We start from the raw sequence: 13,255 nt of genomic DNA on the forward strand, positions 1-13,255 counted from the left end.
CCCATAACTGTACATTCATAACTCTATAACTGTACATTCATAATTTTCGAAGCACTATGTTCACAATTTTAGAGCTCTATGTTCATAATTTATCACTGTATGTTCATAATTGTAATTCCATAATTCCATAACTGTACATTCATAATTACATAATTGTAAATTCATAACGTCATAACTGTACATTCATAATTCCATAAATGAATAACGCCGTTAACGGCGAGACAAAATTAAAATTTTTTTTAAAACTGGAATGACGCGTTTTCCCTGAAAACGACGTCGTTTTGGACTTGTGTCCACAATGCATTGTGGACACGAGTCCAGGCATACTTTGCGAGCACCACCGCACTAGTGTTGTTTAAATAGCAAATTTTCACTTTTTGATATGCATTTTAGCCATTTCTCATAGCTCCCTTCTTTATTGTTCATATTCCAAAATAATTTAGGGTTAATCTTTACCTTGTGTTTAATTAATTTGTGATTTTGGATTTCCTTTATGAATATGTGTGGCTAAAGAGTTTGTGGGTTCGAGTGTTTTGATTCCATCTTAGGCTGAATTTCTTAAAGGGGGTTTTGAAGTATCGTTTTGCTTGATCTTGCATATGATTGAAGGAAGCATCATTATATGCTAGATTTTATAAATTTGTGTTGTTGATATGAGAATAAAATACATTTTTGCTACACTACACACGCTTTTTTCTTACTATGAGAATCGAAGAACAAACGGATCGGAGCTTTTTGTGCTATGTACTTATTGTGCCAATGGACTTGAGTTATCATGAGAATGGAGTCTAAGGTTCCATTGGCTTACCAAATGCCTACGAGAGTAGCATTTGGGTGTTTTGATCCATCTCTCTTAACGCTTGCTAGGATTTGCATGTTCTCTAATGCATCTCTCTTAAGTTTGGCTTACACTACACTCCCCTTTTTTGTTACTTTATTTATCTCACTATTTGTTAACTTGTTTCCTTATTAACAATTATGTACTTGTCTATTTCAATATCCCCGATCTTGCTAACGTTGCAACATGATTAATTTATAAACTTCATGTATCTCACGCGCTTAACAGTGATCCAAATTGCTCATACAAAGTGATTTAAAACTTGTAGAAAGTGTATTTGATACACATAAAATTATTGAATCTTGTTTTTCCTTGTGTTTTCTTACACCAAAAATCAATATTTTCTAACACCACGAACTACTGTAATTCCTCATTTAGATATATGCACTCTGAGATGTTTGGACAGTCGCTTGAATTGACTAGCATTTCATCATATTGATCTCTCATTGCTTGAAAGTTGAATTCATGTTGATCGAATTTGTACTCGAGAATATCATCATGGCCTTCAAGCATACTGACTACTGCAGACATGGATGGCCTTAGGACTGGTGAAGGATTAGTACAAAGTAGAGCCACTTTGATCATTCTGAGTGCTTCTTCTTTGTTAAATTCCGAACCCAACCTTGGATCTATTAGCTCCATTAGGTTCCCCTTTTTTTGAAGATCAAGTGCCTGGAAATTGTGCAATAAATACAACAAAACATAGTAGAATATAAGAATAGGCCACTTAGTTTGTAAGGTCTACAATCAATGAATTGAGTTTTGTAGTACTGATATCTCACCCAATCAAGGATGCAAATAAAGTTCTCATCAGGACGATACTTCATGTTGCTCTTCCCTGCAACAATTTCTAGTGCCACTATTCCGAAACTATAGACATCTACTTTGTATGTTAAGTAGCCCCACATTGCATATTCAGGAGCCATGTATCCTCTATAAATAAGTAAAGAGTAATAGTTCATTTTCTTGAAAGATTATATTCAACGTAGAGAAGTGTATAATGAAGTCAGAAGATTCAAAATTTGTCATAATGAAGTAATAAATTTCAAAACTTTAGCAATGTTTCAGAACAACAATGATTTTTAAAAAAATAAAGTTGTTTAGTTGTTTATGCAGCCTACAATTACTTTCAACTATATGAAGAATTTTGAAATGCAAAATGAACAAGAAATTATACAAAGATAACACTCACATTGTCCCGGCAACTCTTGTGCTAATATGTGTATTCCCATCATCGTTAAGTTTAGCTAGGCCAAAGTCAGAAATCTTTGGATCGAGTTCTTTGTCAAGAAGCACATTGGTGGCTTTTATGTCTCTATGAACAATTTTTATTGTTGATTCTTCATGCAGAAAAACTAAACCTTTTGCAATACCAAGACAGATTCTTTGTCTAGAAGGCCAATCTATTTTCGGTTGACACTCTTCTGAACCTATAATTAATTGTTAACTCAAAACACTTAATATTTATCTGGATAAAAATAAATTAAACTAAATCCTCTCTATTCTAGTTGCACACACACACACACACACACACACACACACACACACACACACACACACACACACACACACACACATATATATATATATATATATATATATAGAGAGAGAGAGAGAGAGAGAGAGAGAGTAGAGTTCAGATGCGGTCGTCCCTTAACGTGCGGTTAGTGCAGCCGCACTAATAGTTATACAAATATGCATCAACAATTTTAGAAAATGCACAACAACAAAAATGCACAAATTAGGCACGCATCACCAAAAAAACAGTACTAGGTATGCATAAAAACATTACACAATGTTCAAAAATGCACAATTAAGGGTGGGAGTAATGTGCATTTTTTAGATGTATTGTGTGTTTTTTGATGTATTTGTGTATTTCATTGTTGTGCATTTTTCTAACAGTATTGGTGCCTTTTGTTAACACTATTGGTGCCTTTTTCAAGCAGCCACACTGACTGCATGGGAAGACACAGCCGCAATTGAGCAGAAGTCTATATATATATATATATATATATAGAAAATTTTTATTTTTATTATGATTAGAACGAAAATTAATTATGATTTCAAATTTACCAAAAATAGCATGAGCAAGGCTATTGTTTTCCAAGTACTCGTACACCAGCAACAATTGATTTCCTTCAACACAACACCCATAAAGTTTCACAAGATTAGGGTGCTGCAAACAAGAAATCAGGCCTATTTCATTCAAAAATTCACGATTTTCTTGACTTGATTTGGATGAGAGTTGTTTCACAGCAATAACTGTACCATCCAATAATGTACCCTAAAATCCAAGATCATCGACATAAGCATATATATCTATAATAAGTCCAAAAACAAAAGCGTTAAAGCATGAATTAACAGAGACACATTATGAATATCATATTTCTCTATACCTTGTAGACGGACCCAAAGCCACCTTCTCCAATCTTATTTGCAACATCAAAGTTGTTTGTAGCAGCTTTAATTTGTGTGAAGGTAAACATACCTGTTCCTAAATCAAGATCTCGTAGTTCTGTACAAGAACAATTACTTTAAGAATAATTTCTAGTGCAATAAAGAATGAGTTTTGGGATTGAATCTGCGTAGCACATATGACTGCATGCACAAATTGTCACAACATCCAACTTTCTCATACTTTACAAAATTAGAAAGTAATTGAAATTAAATGCATATATTACATTTTCTCGGCGAGGTCTTGTTTCTAATGTGGATCTTCCACCAAGCAAAACAGAGAATTGTGAAAGTAAGAAACAAAGAAGAAGTTACTGCACCAACTATGATTGAAGTCTTTCGCTTTTTGGGAGGTTTGAAATCTACAAAATTGGCTAAAAGGAATCAAAAATATTAATAAAAACCAAAATATATAATTATGTGCTATTAAATTAAAAATATGGAAGCCATAACTAATTTTACCAAATTCAACCGAAATGGCAGATATTAAAGGTCCATATGTTCCGCTACTTGGGGCTGTTGTTGTTCCTTTTCCAGCATATACAAAGCGCACCTCTAGAGTTTTATCTCTGACAATTGTTTGAAATTCTTTAACCAAGGCTTTATCAACTCCTTGTGCTTCAGTTTTAATTTCAAAATCCTTTAGTATCATTTCACCCTGTAGTAAATAAAATCACTATAGTCAAACAAATGCACAACATTTAACAAGTGAAGTCCTCAGTTTATATGGTAATTTTTCAGTCAACCTGTATATAAACATCGAATATGCGTCTTCCAAGACTTTGAAAAGATCTATTATCTCTGATAACTATCTCAGCAAAATGAAGTTTCACCGTATAGTTTCCATTTGCTAAGCATCGCCCATAATAAGTTAGAGATAAAGGAGACAAGCGAGCTGTGTTGTAGATTTCAGAAATGTTAGATATACTTGTCGCCGTGTAGTCATCTAGTGTATTATTTTTACCCCTACCCCAGAAGACCCCTGTATTACTGGTTACCCAATTCTCTTTAGTGGTAACAAATTTTGCAAAGCCTGTAGAGTCTTCATCTGCATCATATATAGTGTCACCAATCAAAACATTGCCTCCACCACAATTGATGTGAAATGAATACCAATCTGCAGAAAAATGGAAAAATAAAATTAACTATCGCTTGTCAATTGCATTAATGATTCTGATTGCTTATCAACAATATTATGATATGATGTGCAGTGCTTACCCTTTGTACATTGTTGTAAACACTTTGCAGCATATCTATACAAAGCCAAAAAGGGAGCTCATCAAGTAAAAATGTCAGACAATAGACTATATGCTTTGTCAAAAGATGTTAAAACTCACGAATTGTTTTCTCCTCTCTTATAGCTTTTGAACAAATTTCTGATAGAACAATGAGAAAGTCAGCTGAAACGATCCATGTATGAATTGAAGCAACACTTGAAAGAGTAGAGGTATAAAAGGGACAGAATCTTACAGGGTTTCCCGACAATCTTTTGGCACTGAGGTCTCATCAAAATTATTGTAGGAAAGATCTTTGATACTGTAAATCAACTTTTAGAATCTGTTAGTGCTTTTTATGACAAAGAATAGTTGAAAACTCATATAAATAAATAATCTAATGTATAAGACTGAACTTACTGATCGGAATCTTGACTTAGAATCCACCGAGGAATCGGTCCTCTAAGTGAGTTATTCGTGAGATACCTAGAACGACAACCACATGCGAGTATAAGACTTAATTATACATAATTGTTAACATCAAAATTAATTTGTTACTCACATGAATTTCACATGATCAAGACCTTGAAGACCATCAATCTCTCCTTCTAGATTATTGAAACTCAACTCTCTGCCAACTCAATATGACAACAAATTAAAATAGTCAAGCAGAGAAGTGTATATATATCAACTTAAGAGTAACTTGCAAGCTTGTCATATAAGTTTCAGAAATTACAGATATTTCAATCTTGCCATATAACCTATGTTAGGTATCTTCCCATTAATATTACACCTCCTCAACATCCTGCAACCAAAATGATTTTTTGCATAAATAACTTCACTTCATAGAGGATTTATATATCAAACTTTAATTAAGATCATACTTTTGGGAAGAAAATGCATTACTCACAAATTTTTCAGGTTTGGCATGCCGTTTAATGTAGGAAAACGGGAAACACCTCCATTAAGGTCACTGATTCTACTGCAGAATTATGTTGTTCACAATTACATTTTAGTTTGTTGATCTTAACCATACAAAACTCTGCTATAATCAAAACGTGATTATTAATTAAATCGTCAAAGGAAATCTAAACTCACAGTTCTGTCAAGCTTGTCAGTAGGGAAACATTTTCAGGTATAGGTCCTTCAAAACCACTTGCTTGAACCTCTCTGCTTGTCATATATGCTAACTTGTCATTAATTAATTACAAAATGATTTCAATTTTGAAGATTTGAATGCTTACAATATTTGAAGGTTTTTGAAAGCTTGAAAGCTAGGCAGTTTCCCAGTGAAGTTATTACTGCTCAGTCTGCTGCATTGATTCCCCAAGACACATGAGTATAGAATGAAGAAATGACGAATTAAGGATCGGAGTTGCATAAATTAGGAATATATATGCACTTACAGCTTTATCAAATTTGTGAGAGCATTAAGTTCTTTTGGCAATTCACCTGTGAGATAATTAGCATTAAGAACGCTACAGAGAGCAAAAATAGAGAAAACGTCAAACAAGTGATCGATAACGAAAATTTAATATATATATTCAGCTAATAGTACACTTAAGAGAAGGATTCTTACAGATGCTGTAAGTTTGTAAGTTTCCCAAGCTCTGGTGGAACACTTCCATTGAACATATTGTTCTCAAAGTATCTGAAAATTCATTTGTTTTTGGACAAAGCCCAAACATTTAGTTCCTCGGAAAAAGTTATTATATATACATGTGCATTGAGAGGAGAAAGCTAAGGGAACATACAAAAATACAAGAGTGGTTATATTTCCCAAGTATTTTGGAATTGGCCCCGACAATCGATTCACACTAACAGAGCTGCAAACTTTCACTTCTTTAGCAGATGGCATACACTTGTATAGCATAGGTCACTACTGGAAATTATGAAATTTCCGACCACGACCAAGTTAAAAGCAAAACGTGGTCGGAAATAGCAACAAAGGTTTTTCCGGATACTAAAAGTGGTCGGAACAAGGCTTTCAACATGATTTAAGATCACTTTCAGGTGGTCGGAAATTCCATAATTTCCAGCAGTGGGTTATAATACACGATACAACTTACATATATTCCAATTTGGTAGAAGCCCATTCAGGGGGAATTGTACCACTTAAATAGTTGCGGGTGAGATCACTGCATCATATTATTAATCAACCAAACAATATATACAACAAATTATTGCATAAACGTAGAAAGTGTGTGTTGTTACATTGTCTTGAGAAAGGGTAACTTCACCAAGGAAGGAGGAAGGACACCTTGCAGATCTTGTCCCATTAAAACTCTGAGTAAAAAAACCAGTAAAATGTGAGATAATGAGAGATAGATGGAGTTGGAAAGAATTGAAGGAAGAGCTTAGCTTACATGCTTTGCACATGGCAAATACCAGCAGGGAATCTACAATCGCAAGTGAGGGAATTATTGTACAGAGGCATATCTTTCCTTTTTGGTGTCATCCAGTTTGAGTTGTTGCCACAAGGATTTACACTAAAATTCCAATCCTTCTTGCCCAGTTGTTTAGCTATTTCCCTAAGTGCATTTACTTACAGATCGAAACATGAAACAAAATTAAGCACTTCTTGGTGTCAATAAATATGTAATTTGCATAAGTATTTGGTGTCAATAAACAACTAACAGATGAGAGAACTGAGGGGGCTCACATTCATCTGGAGGAAGATGCCCACTCTGTGCTTCAACAAATGTTGCATTGAAGGAGAGTAGTATAATTGGTATGAAGATTATGAACATGGCCGCTGGCATGGCTGAGTTCTAGCAGGGGAAGATAAGCTGCAATGAGTGTGTTATATAATACATGTGCTTGACTATGAGTCAATGAGGCATGTGCAACTGTGCAAGTGGACCTATAAATATATCAATAATTAACTCTTGCACGGTTATTTATGTTACCTTAGGAGCGAGAGAGTGAACTAAAAAAAAAAAACAAAACAAAAACAAAAAGGGACAGATCTGACTCATTAATAAGCTGCAATGAGTGTGTTATATACGCCATGTTTGGTAAATGACTGTTAGCTGATTGTGTTAATTAGATGACACAACTAGTTGATAATATTAGCTGATTGTGTTAAGTTAGTTATTTGGTATAATTTCTTTTTTGAAAAAGCTAATTGCAAAAGTTGTTTGGAATAGCTTTTTGAATTTTAGCATTTTGGAGTTGCAAAAAGCTAATTAACCAAACACTTATGTCGATGTTTTAATCAAATCAAATAATTAATAGTGGTCAAATAAATCATCGAGTTTGCTGGTATAAGTAAAATATATATGAAAGTATATGTATTAAAAAAAATTGAGTTAATACCCAATTTAATCATCGATTATAATAGTTTTTCTCGATTTAGTCCTAAACAATTTTTTTGTGCTTAATTAAGTCATCGATTTTGCTGGTTTTACCCAATTGAGTTCTCAGCCATTAGAATCAATGACTAAATTAAGAATAACCACTATAGTAGATGACTAAATTGGATAAAATTACTATAATTGAAGACTAACTTACGTAAAACTACTATAGTCGATAAAAATTACAAGCTATCTTAACAGATGACTTAATTAGGTAAAATCATTAAAATCAAGAACTTAATTAAATACAAAAAAAGTCATTTATATTAAAACAAAAAACTATTATAATCAATGACTAAATCGGATATTAACTCAAAAAATTTATTGTTTTAATCAATTCAAAGTAATTTAAGTTTGGTCAATATTGGATGCGGACATACATGCAAAAGCACAACTAATCAAAAGTCGCATCACTTGCAGAAGAATATTCCAATTCCACCAGTCAAATTTGTCCATCTTATTTTAAATTATTCTTCCTTTTGAGAAAATATAAATTATTATTCAATAATTTCATTTTTGGTTCTATATTTATATGTGATAGTTCATTTTTAATCATTTTTTTTATAACATTCACTTTTTGTACTAGTATTATTGTGACATAACATTTTTTTTTTCATTTATCAACAAAATAGTTTAAATTTGTTAAATAGAAGGGCATTTCAATTCGGCCTTCAATATAGTAGGTTAACATACATTGTATATAAAATATCAAAATGCCCTTGTATTTTACGATATTTCAACGATTTTGTTGACGGGAAACCAAAAATGATCATGTTACTATATTATTATTATTATTATTATTATTATTATTATTATTATTATTATTATTATTATAAATTAAATTAAATTATTATATAATTAAAATAATATTTATTTTACTTCAATGTATCCATATATGAAAATATAATATACAATCCCACAATGCAAGTAAACAATTCCCACCTAACCAAATTAGCCGTACTTGACTTGTACCAGGACTTCCTTCCGAATCAAGCTCTCGTATGCGCATACTCCAGGCCGTAGAACATGCGACCTGCTCCTGCACACTACGCTCTAATGCTCTTGTAACCACTTAGACTTCTTGAAAACACACAATTATATTGTCCCATAGTTAGTCTCCATATGTATCTTTATCCAAAATAAGACAATTAAACCCACAAAGTAACTTCAAATGATTCAAACAAGACACCAATGAACACCAAAATACTTCACAAACAAAGTATCTTTGACACTTATCAAGTGTACAAAGTGAGAGTAGATTTTGGAAGTCCAAATTCTATTTTACATTTTGTAATTGCCTCGAATTTCAGATATGTTGATAGTTTTATATTATTTCAAAAAGATAGGACTTGTGACATTGGAACTTTCCTTTTAAAAATGATGTGACTTTTATTCTCAAAATGATGTGACTTTATGGTTTGTTGTATTTTTGTATGTAAGTTGCCAAGTTGGCCCTCAAATAATTGATCAATTAAATTACTTTTAATTTTTTATTTTGGAAGTGTTCCATCTTTTAATTCAAAATACTCTCCATATTAATTAAGTCTGTTGCACAAAATTTTTCTAGTGTGATTTATTTATTTTAGGTAAAATTGTAATTTATGCCCCTCACAAATATGTCAATTATCAATGTCACTCCGGAATTATCAGTGGTGTAAATGTTGCCCCTCAATTTTCAAAACGTGACATATATTGCCTCTCCCCTAATATGAAGAAGGAGAAAAATTGTTGTCGACGGAAGGAGAAGCGAAGAAAGAAAAATTGAGGGAAAAAACGTGGTCTTCGAACAAGAAAGACGACGCGTAACCACATTTACATCACTAATAATTCAGGAGAGGGGCAATATATGTCACGTTTTGAAAATTGAGAAGCAACATTTACACCACTAATAATTCAGGGATAACATTGATAATTGACATATTTGTGAGGGGCATAAATTACAATTTTCCCTTTATTTTATATAATTTGCAACTATTACACATAAACGAGACTTACCCCTCTCTTTGACAATCGTTATGCTATGGACCCGTGTCCAGCATGCACAGTGCCGTTAGACACTGTTATCTCTTTTTTTTTTTTTGTTTTTTTTTTTAATTTCAGACCGCTTCGTTATAGGACTATATGTTCATAATTTTATTACTATGTGTTCATAATTTTATTACTATATGTTCATAATTGTAAGTTCATAATGTCAGAGCTCTATGTTCATAATTCCATAACTGTACATTCATACTTCTATAACTGTACATTCATAATTCCGTAACTGTACATTCATAATTCAATAACTGTAACTTCATAATTTTCGAAGCTCTATGTTCACAATTTTAGAGCTCTATGTTCATAATTTTATCACTATATGTTCATATTGTAAGTTCATAATGTCAGAGCTCTGTGTTCATAATTTCATAACTGTGCATTCATAATTGCATAACTGTACATTCATAATTGCATAACTGTACATTCATAATTCCGTAATTGTACATTCATAATTCCGTAACTGTACATTCATAATTCAATAACTATAAAATCATAATTTTCAAAGCTCGATGTTCACAATTTTAGAGCTCTATGTTCATAATTTTATCACTATATGTTTATAATTGTAAGTTCATAATGTCAGAGCTCTGTGTTCATAATTTTATAACTTACATTCATAATTCCATAACTGTACATTCATAATCCCATAACTGTACATTCATAATGGCACAAACGAATAACGCAGTTAACGGCGTTAGCGGCGAGACAAAATCAATTTTTAAAAAAAAAAAACTGAAATGACGCGTTTTTCTTGAAAACGACGTCGTTTTGGACTCGTGTCCACAATGCATTGTGGACACGAGTCCACTGCATAATTTGCGTCTCTTTAACGAGCCGTAAACTTTCTTTTAAGCCCTACAATTCAACGAAGAGCTGCTTGTGATCCCGATGTTGACCGTAAAACCAACATGTCACGTCCCATGGTGGTCCCGTGCTAGATCAACCCGAGTCTACCTTTCTAACCCTGTCAGTACTGTTCAATTTCACCCAACCTTCCTCTGGCAGAGACCACTCCACCCACCCAATTCCTCGATCCAGTTGTTCCTGAAGACCCCCTCATAAGCTCGTTGCGTCTGTTGTTAAGATCTTTTTGGGTCCTAGATAGCTAGTACTTTCTGCGTTTGTTGTTAACAGCCCCAAAAAATTTATTTAAAAATATTAAATTAATACTTTCTGCGTCTCTTCCTACATCTTAGTTCACATGTTATTTAGATGATTCTTTACTACAGCGCAACTCTAGTGTTGTACTATATATTGTCAAGAAATTGAATATCATATATTTATATTCTTAAAATATTTAATGGTAAAATTTAGACTTTTACTATACTACCCTTGACTAATAGGGTTTAGATATAAGAAAAACATAAATGGCAAAGATCGTTAAGGCAATGGGTTAAAATCGCTACAACACTAGAATTGTAGTAAAGACTATTGTTGGACAGTGACTTGAAGAGATGAGTGCAACATCCTATCATCGAAACGTAACACGAATTATTACGCAAATATAAAGAAATAAAGTTGCACACTCGCTATTAGATATAAGTGTTTGATTTTGACAATTGGTATTGATGCTAACATCCAGCATGCTTCCATCAGAGCGCAAGTATAAAGAAATAATATAACTTAAGTTACATAATATTATAATATTTTACTAATAATAACGCTCCTTACTGAAGTGTTGGGTTATGACATGGAGAGCCAAGTCTAGCATCCTGTAATCAATACGTGGTGTTAACTGCCAGGAAATCAACAAAATTGATTAAAAAGTAACAAAAATATTAATCACAAGCCAAAATATATAAATATGTGCTATTACTTCCATATACATTGAACAAAAGCTAACTGACTTCACCAATGAAGGAGGAAATTAAAGACACCTTACAGATCCTCTCCAGTTAAAACTCTGTTCACACAGAAAAAAATAAAATAAAATTAGAGACTATTAAGGATCATGTTGCCCAAATTTATCGTTGAGCACTTACCAAATGTAATCCTATACCAAATGAGCAAATTACACTTTTGGTCCTGTGACTATTGTGGTCTTATTAATTTCAATACTCGACTTTAAAAACTAACAATTTTGTCCTGTAATTATGTAATTTTTAACACATTTGGTCCACCCAGTCAAATCACCAACCAAATGTCGCCAGAAAGTTGTAAAATCATTTTAATTTGTTTAATTTGAAGGCAATATGATCATTTCAAGTTCTTTCTTTTCTTCCATTCTCCTTCCTACTTCTTCGTTCTTCTTCTTCCTACGAACTTTGCGCCGGTGCTAGAGAAGACAGTTCGCCAGGCACTTTCGGTTGCCAAAAAAATCCCAGAGTGCATAAACGGAATCTACGTCCGGACCAAAGTCGATACGACCCTATAGTCACAGGACCAAAAATGTAATTTGCTCTATACCAAATTCATCTTTGAGCACTTACCTACTGTAATACTATACCACTAGCTTAAAATCAAGTCTCTCTTTCTTTATTTTGCCGATGTGGGATTTGAGTTTGCCAATCATAACATAATTTGAGTTTCCCAATCATAAATAATTTTTTTTTCAGGATTTAAGGCTACTCCATACTCAAAGCCAATGATCAAACCCTTGATCTTTGGTTGAGGATGAACGGATCCTTTCCACTCAACCACACCCCCAAGTTATTAATCATCATAACATAATATATACAATTAATTTAAGACTTTACTAATAATATATTGAAGAGAAAAAATCACTATTTTGGTCCCTTAACTGTTTTTCAACTGTACGTCAATGTAATCCATAGTTTTTAATTTCAACTAATTTGATCCTTGAATTGTTAAAAATTTTGTCAATTAAATCTTTCCGAAGGACCAAAATAGTGATTTACCCATTTTTAACATTTCGTCAATTTGATACTCTAAAATGTTTAATTGATGATATTTTAAACAATTCAAAGATCAAATTAGTTGAAATTGAAAACTAAGATTACATTGACAGTTGATAAACAATTGAGAGACTAAAATAGTGATTTCCGTTGTTAAAGTCAACTATTTCTTGTAGAAATACTTCAATGTGTGAATACGGAAGCAACAAGGAATAAAAAACCACCAAAGACTTTGAAGAAAAATGTCACAAGCTTGACGCCTTGACCCATAACATATTGAGAGAGTTGTATAATAGGAACAGCTGACAAGCCTTGAACATGGCAAATACCACCAGGGAATTGTAAAATCCCAATCCTTCTTCCCCACTTCATCTGCTATTTCCTTAAGCACATTCACTTCCATATACATTCAACAAAAGCTAGCTGTTAATTAATAAATATGTAATGACAGAACACTGTAGAAAACTCATAATCATAAAGAAAACAACAGAACAGAGCTGA

At 32.7% G+C, this 13,255-nt stretch overlaps 2 protein-coding genes across 2 annotated transcripts in view; both read right to left on the bottom strand.

The window, feature by feature from the left end:
- Positions 1–13,255, bottom strand: part of LOC109192267 (probable leucine-rich repeat receptor-like serine/threonine-protein kinase At3g14840) — a 116,587-nt gene that overhangs the window by 19,236 nt on the left and 84,096 nt on the right. Inside the window, exons 3-8 of the mRNA XM_019342843.1 lie at positions 6,873–6,952; positions 6,721–6,792; positions 6,576–6,644; positions 6,261–6,332; positions 6,086–6,157; positions 5,913–5,984 (exon numbers count right to left, since the gene is read on the bottom strand). Of these exons, the coding sequence (XP_019198388.1) occupies positions 5,913–5,984; positions 6,086–6,157; positions 6,261–6,332; positions 6,576–6,644; positions 6,721–6,792; positions 6,873–6,952 (437 nt within the window). The remainder of the gene's footprint in view (positions 1–5,912; positions 5,985–6,085; positions 6,158–6,260; positions 6,333–6,575; positions 6,645–6,720; positions 6,793–6,872; positions 6,953–13,255) is intronic.
- Positions 1,090–3,635, bottom strand: LOC109192360 (probable LRR receptor-like serine/threonine-protein kinase At1g53430). Its single transcript, XM_019342963.1, has 6 exons — positions 3,520–3,635; positions 3,235–3,353; positions 2,912–3,122; positions 2,031–2,268; positions 1,621–1,771; positions 1,090–1,510 (listed from the first exon to the last, which is right to left on the bottom strand). Exons 2-6 carry the CDS (start codon positions 3,322–3,324, stop codon positions 1,196–1,198), a joined length of 1,005 nt encoding a protein of 334 aa, XP_019198508.1. The 5' UTR covers positions 3,325–3,353; positions 3,520–3,635; the 3' UTR covers positions 1,090–1,195.

The sequence above is a fragment of the Ipomoea nil genome, unplaced genomic scaffold (genome assembly GCF_001879475.1).
Source record: "Ipomoea nil cultivar Tokyo-kokei standard unplaced genomic scaffold, Asagao_1.1 scaffold0211, whole genome shotgun sequence".
Classification (NCBI taxonomy): Eukaryota; Viridiplantae; Streptophyta; class Magnoliopsida; order Solanales; family Convolvulaceae; genus Ipomoea; species Ipomoea nil.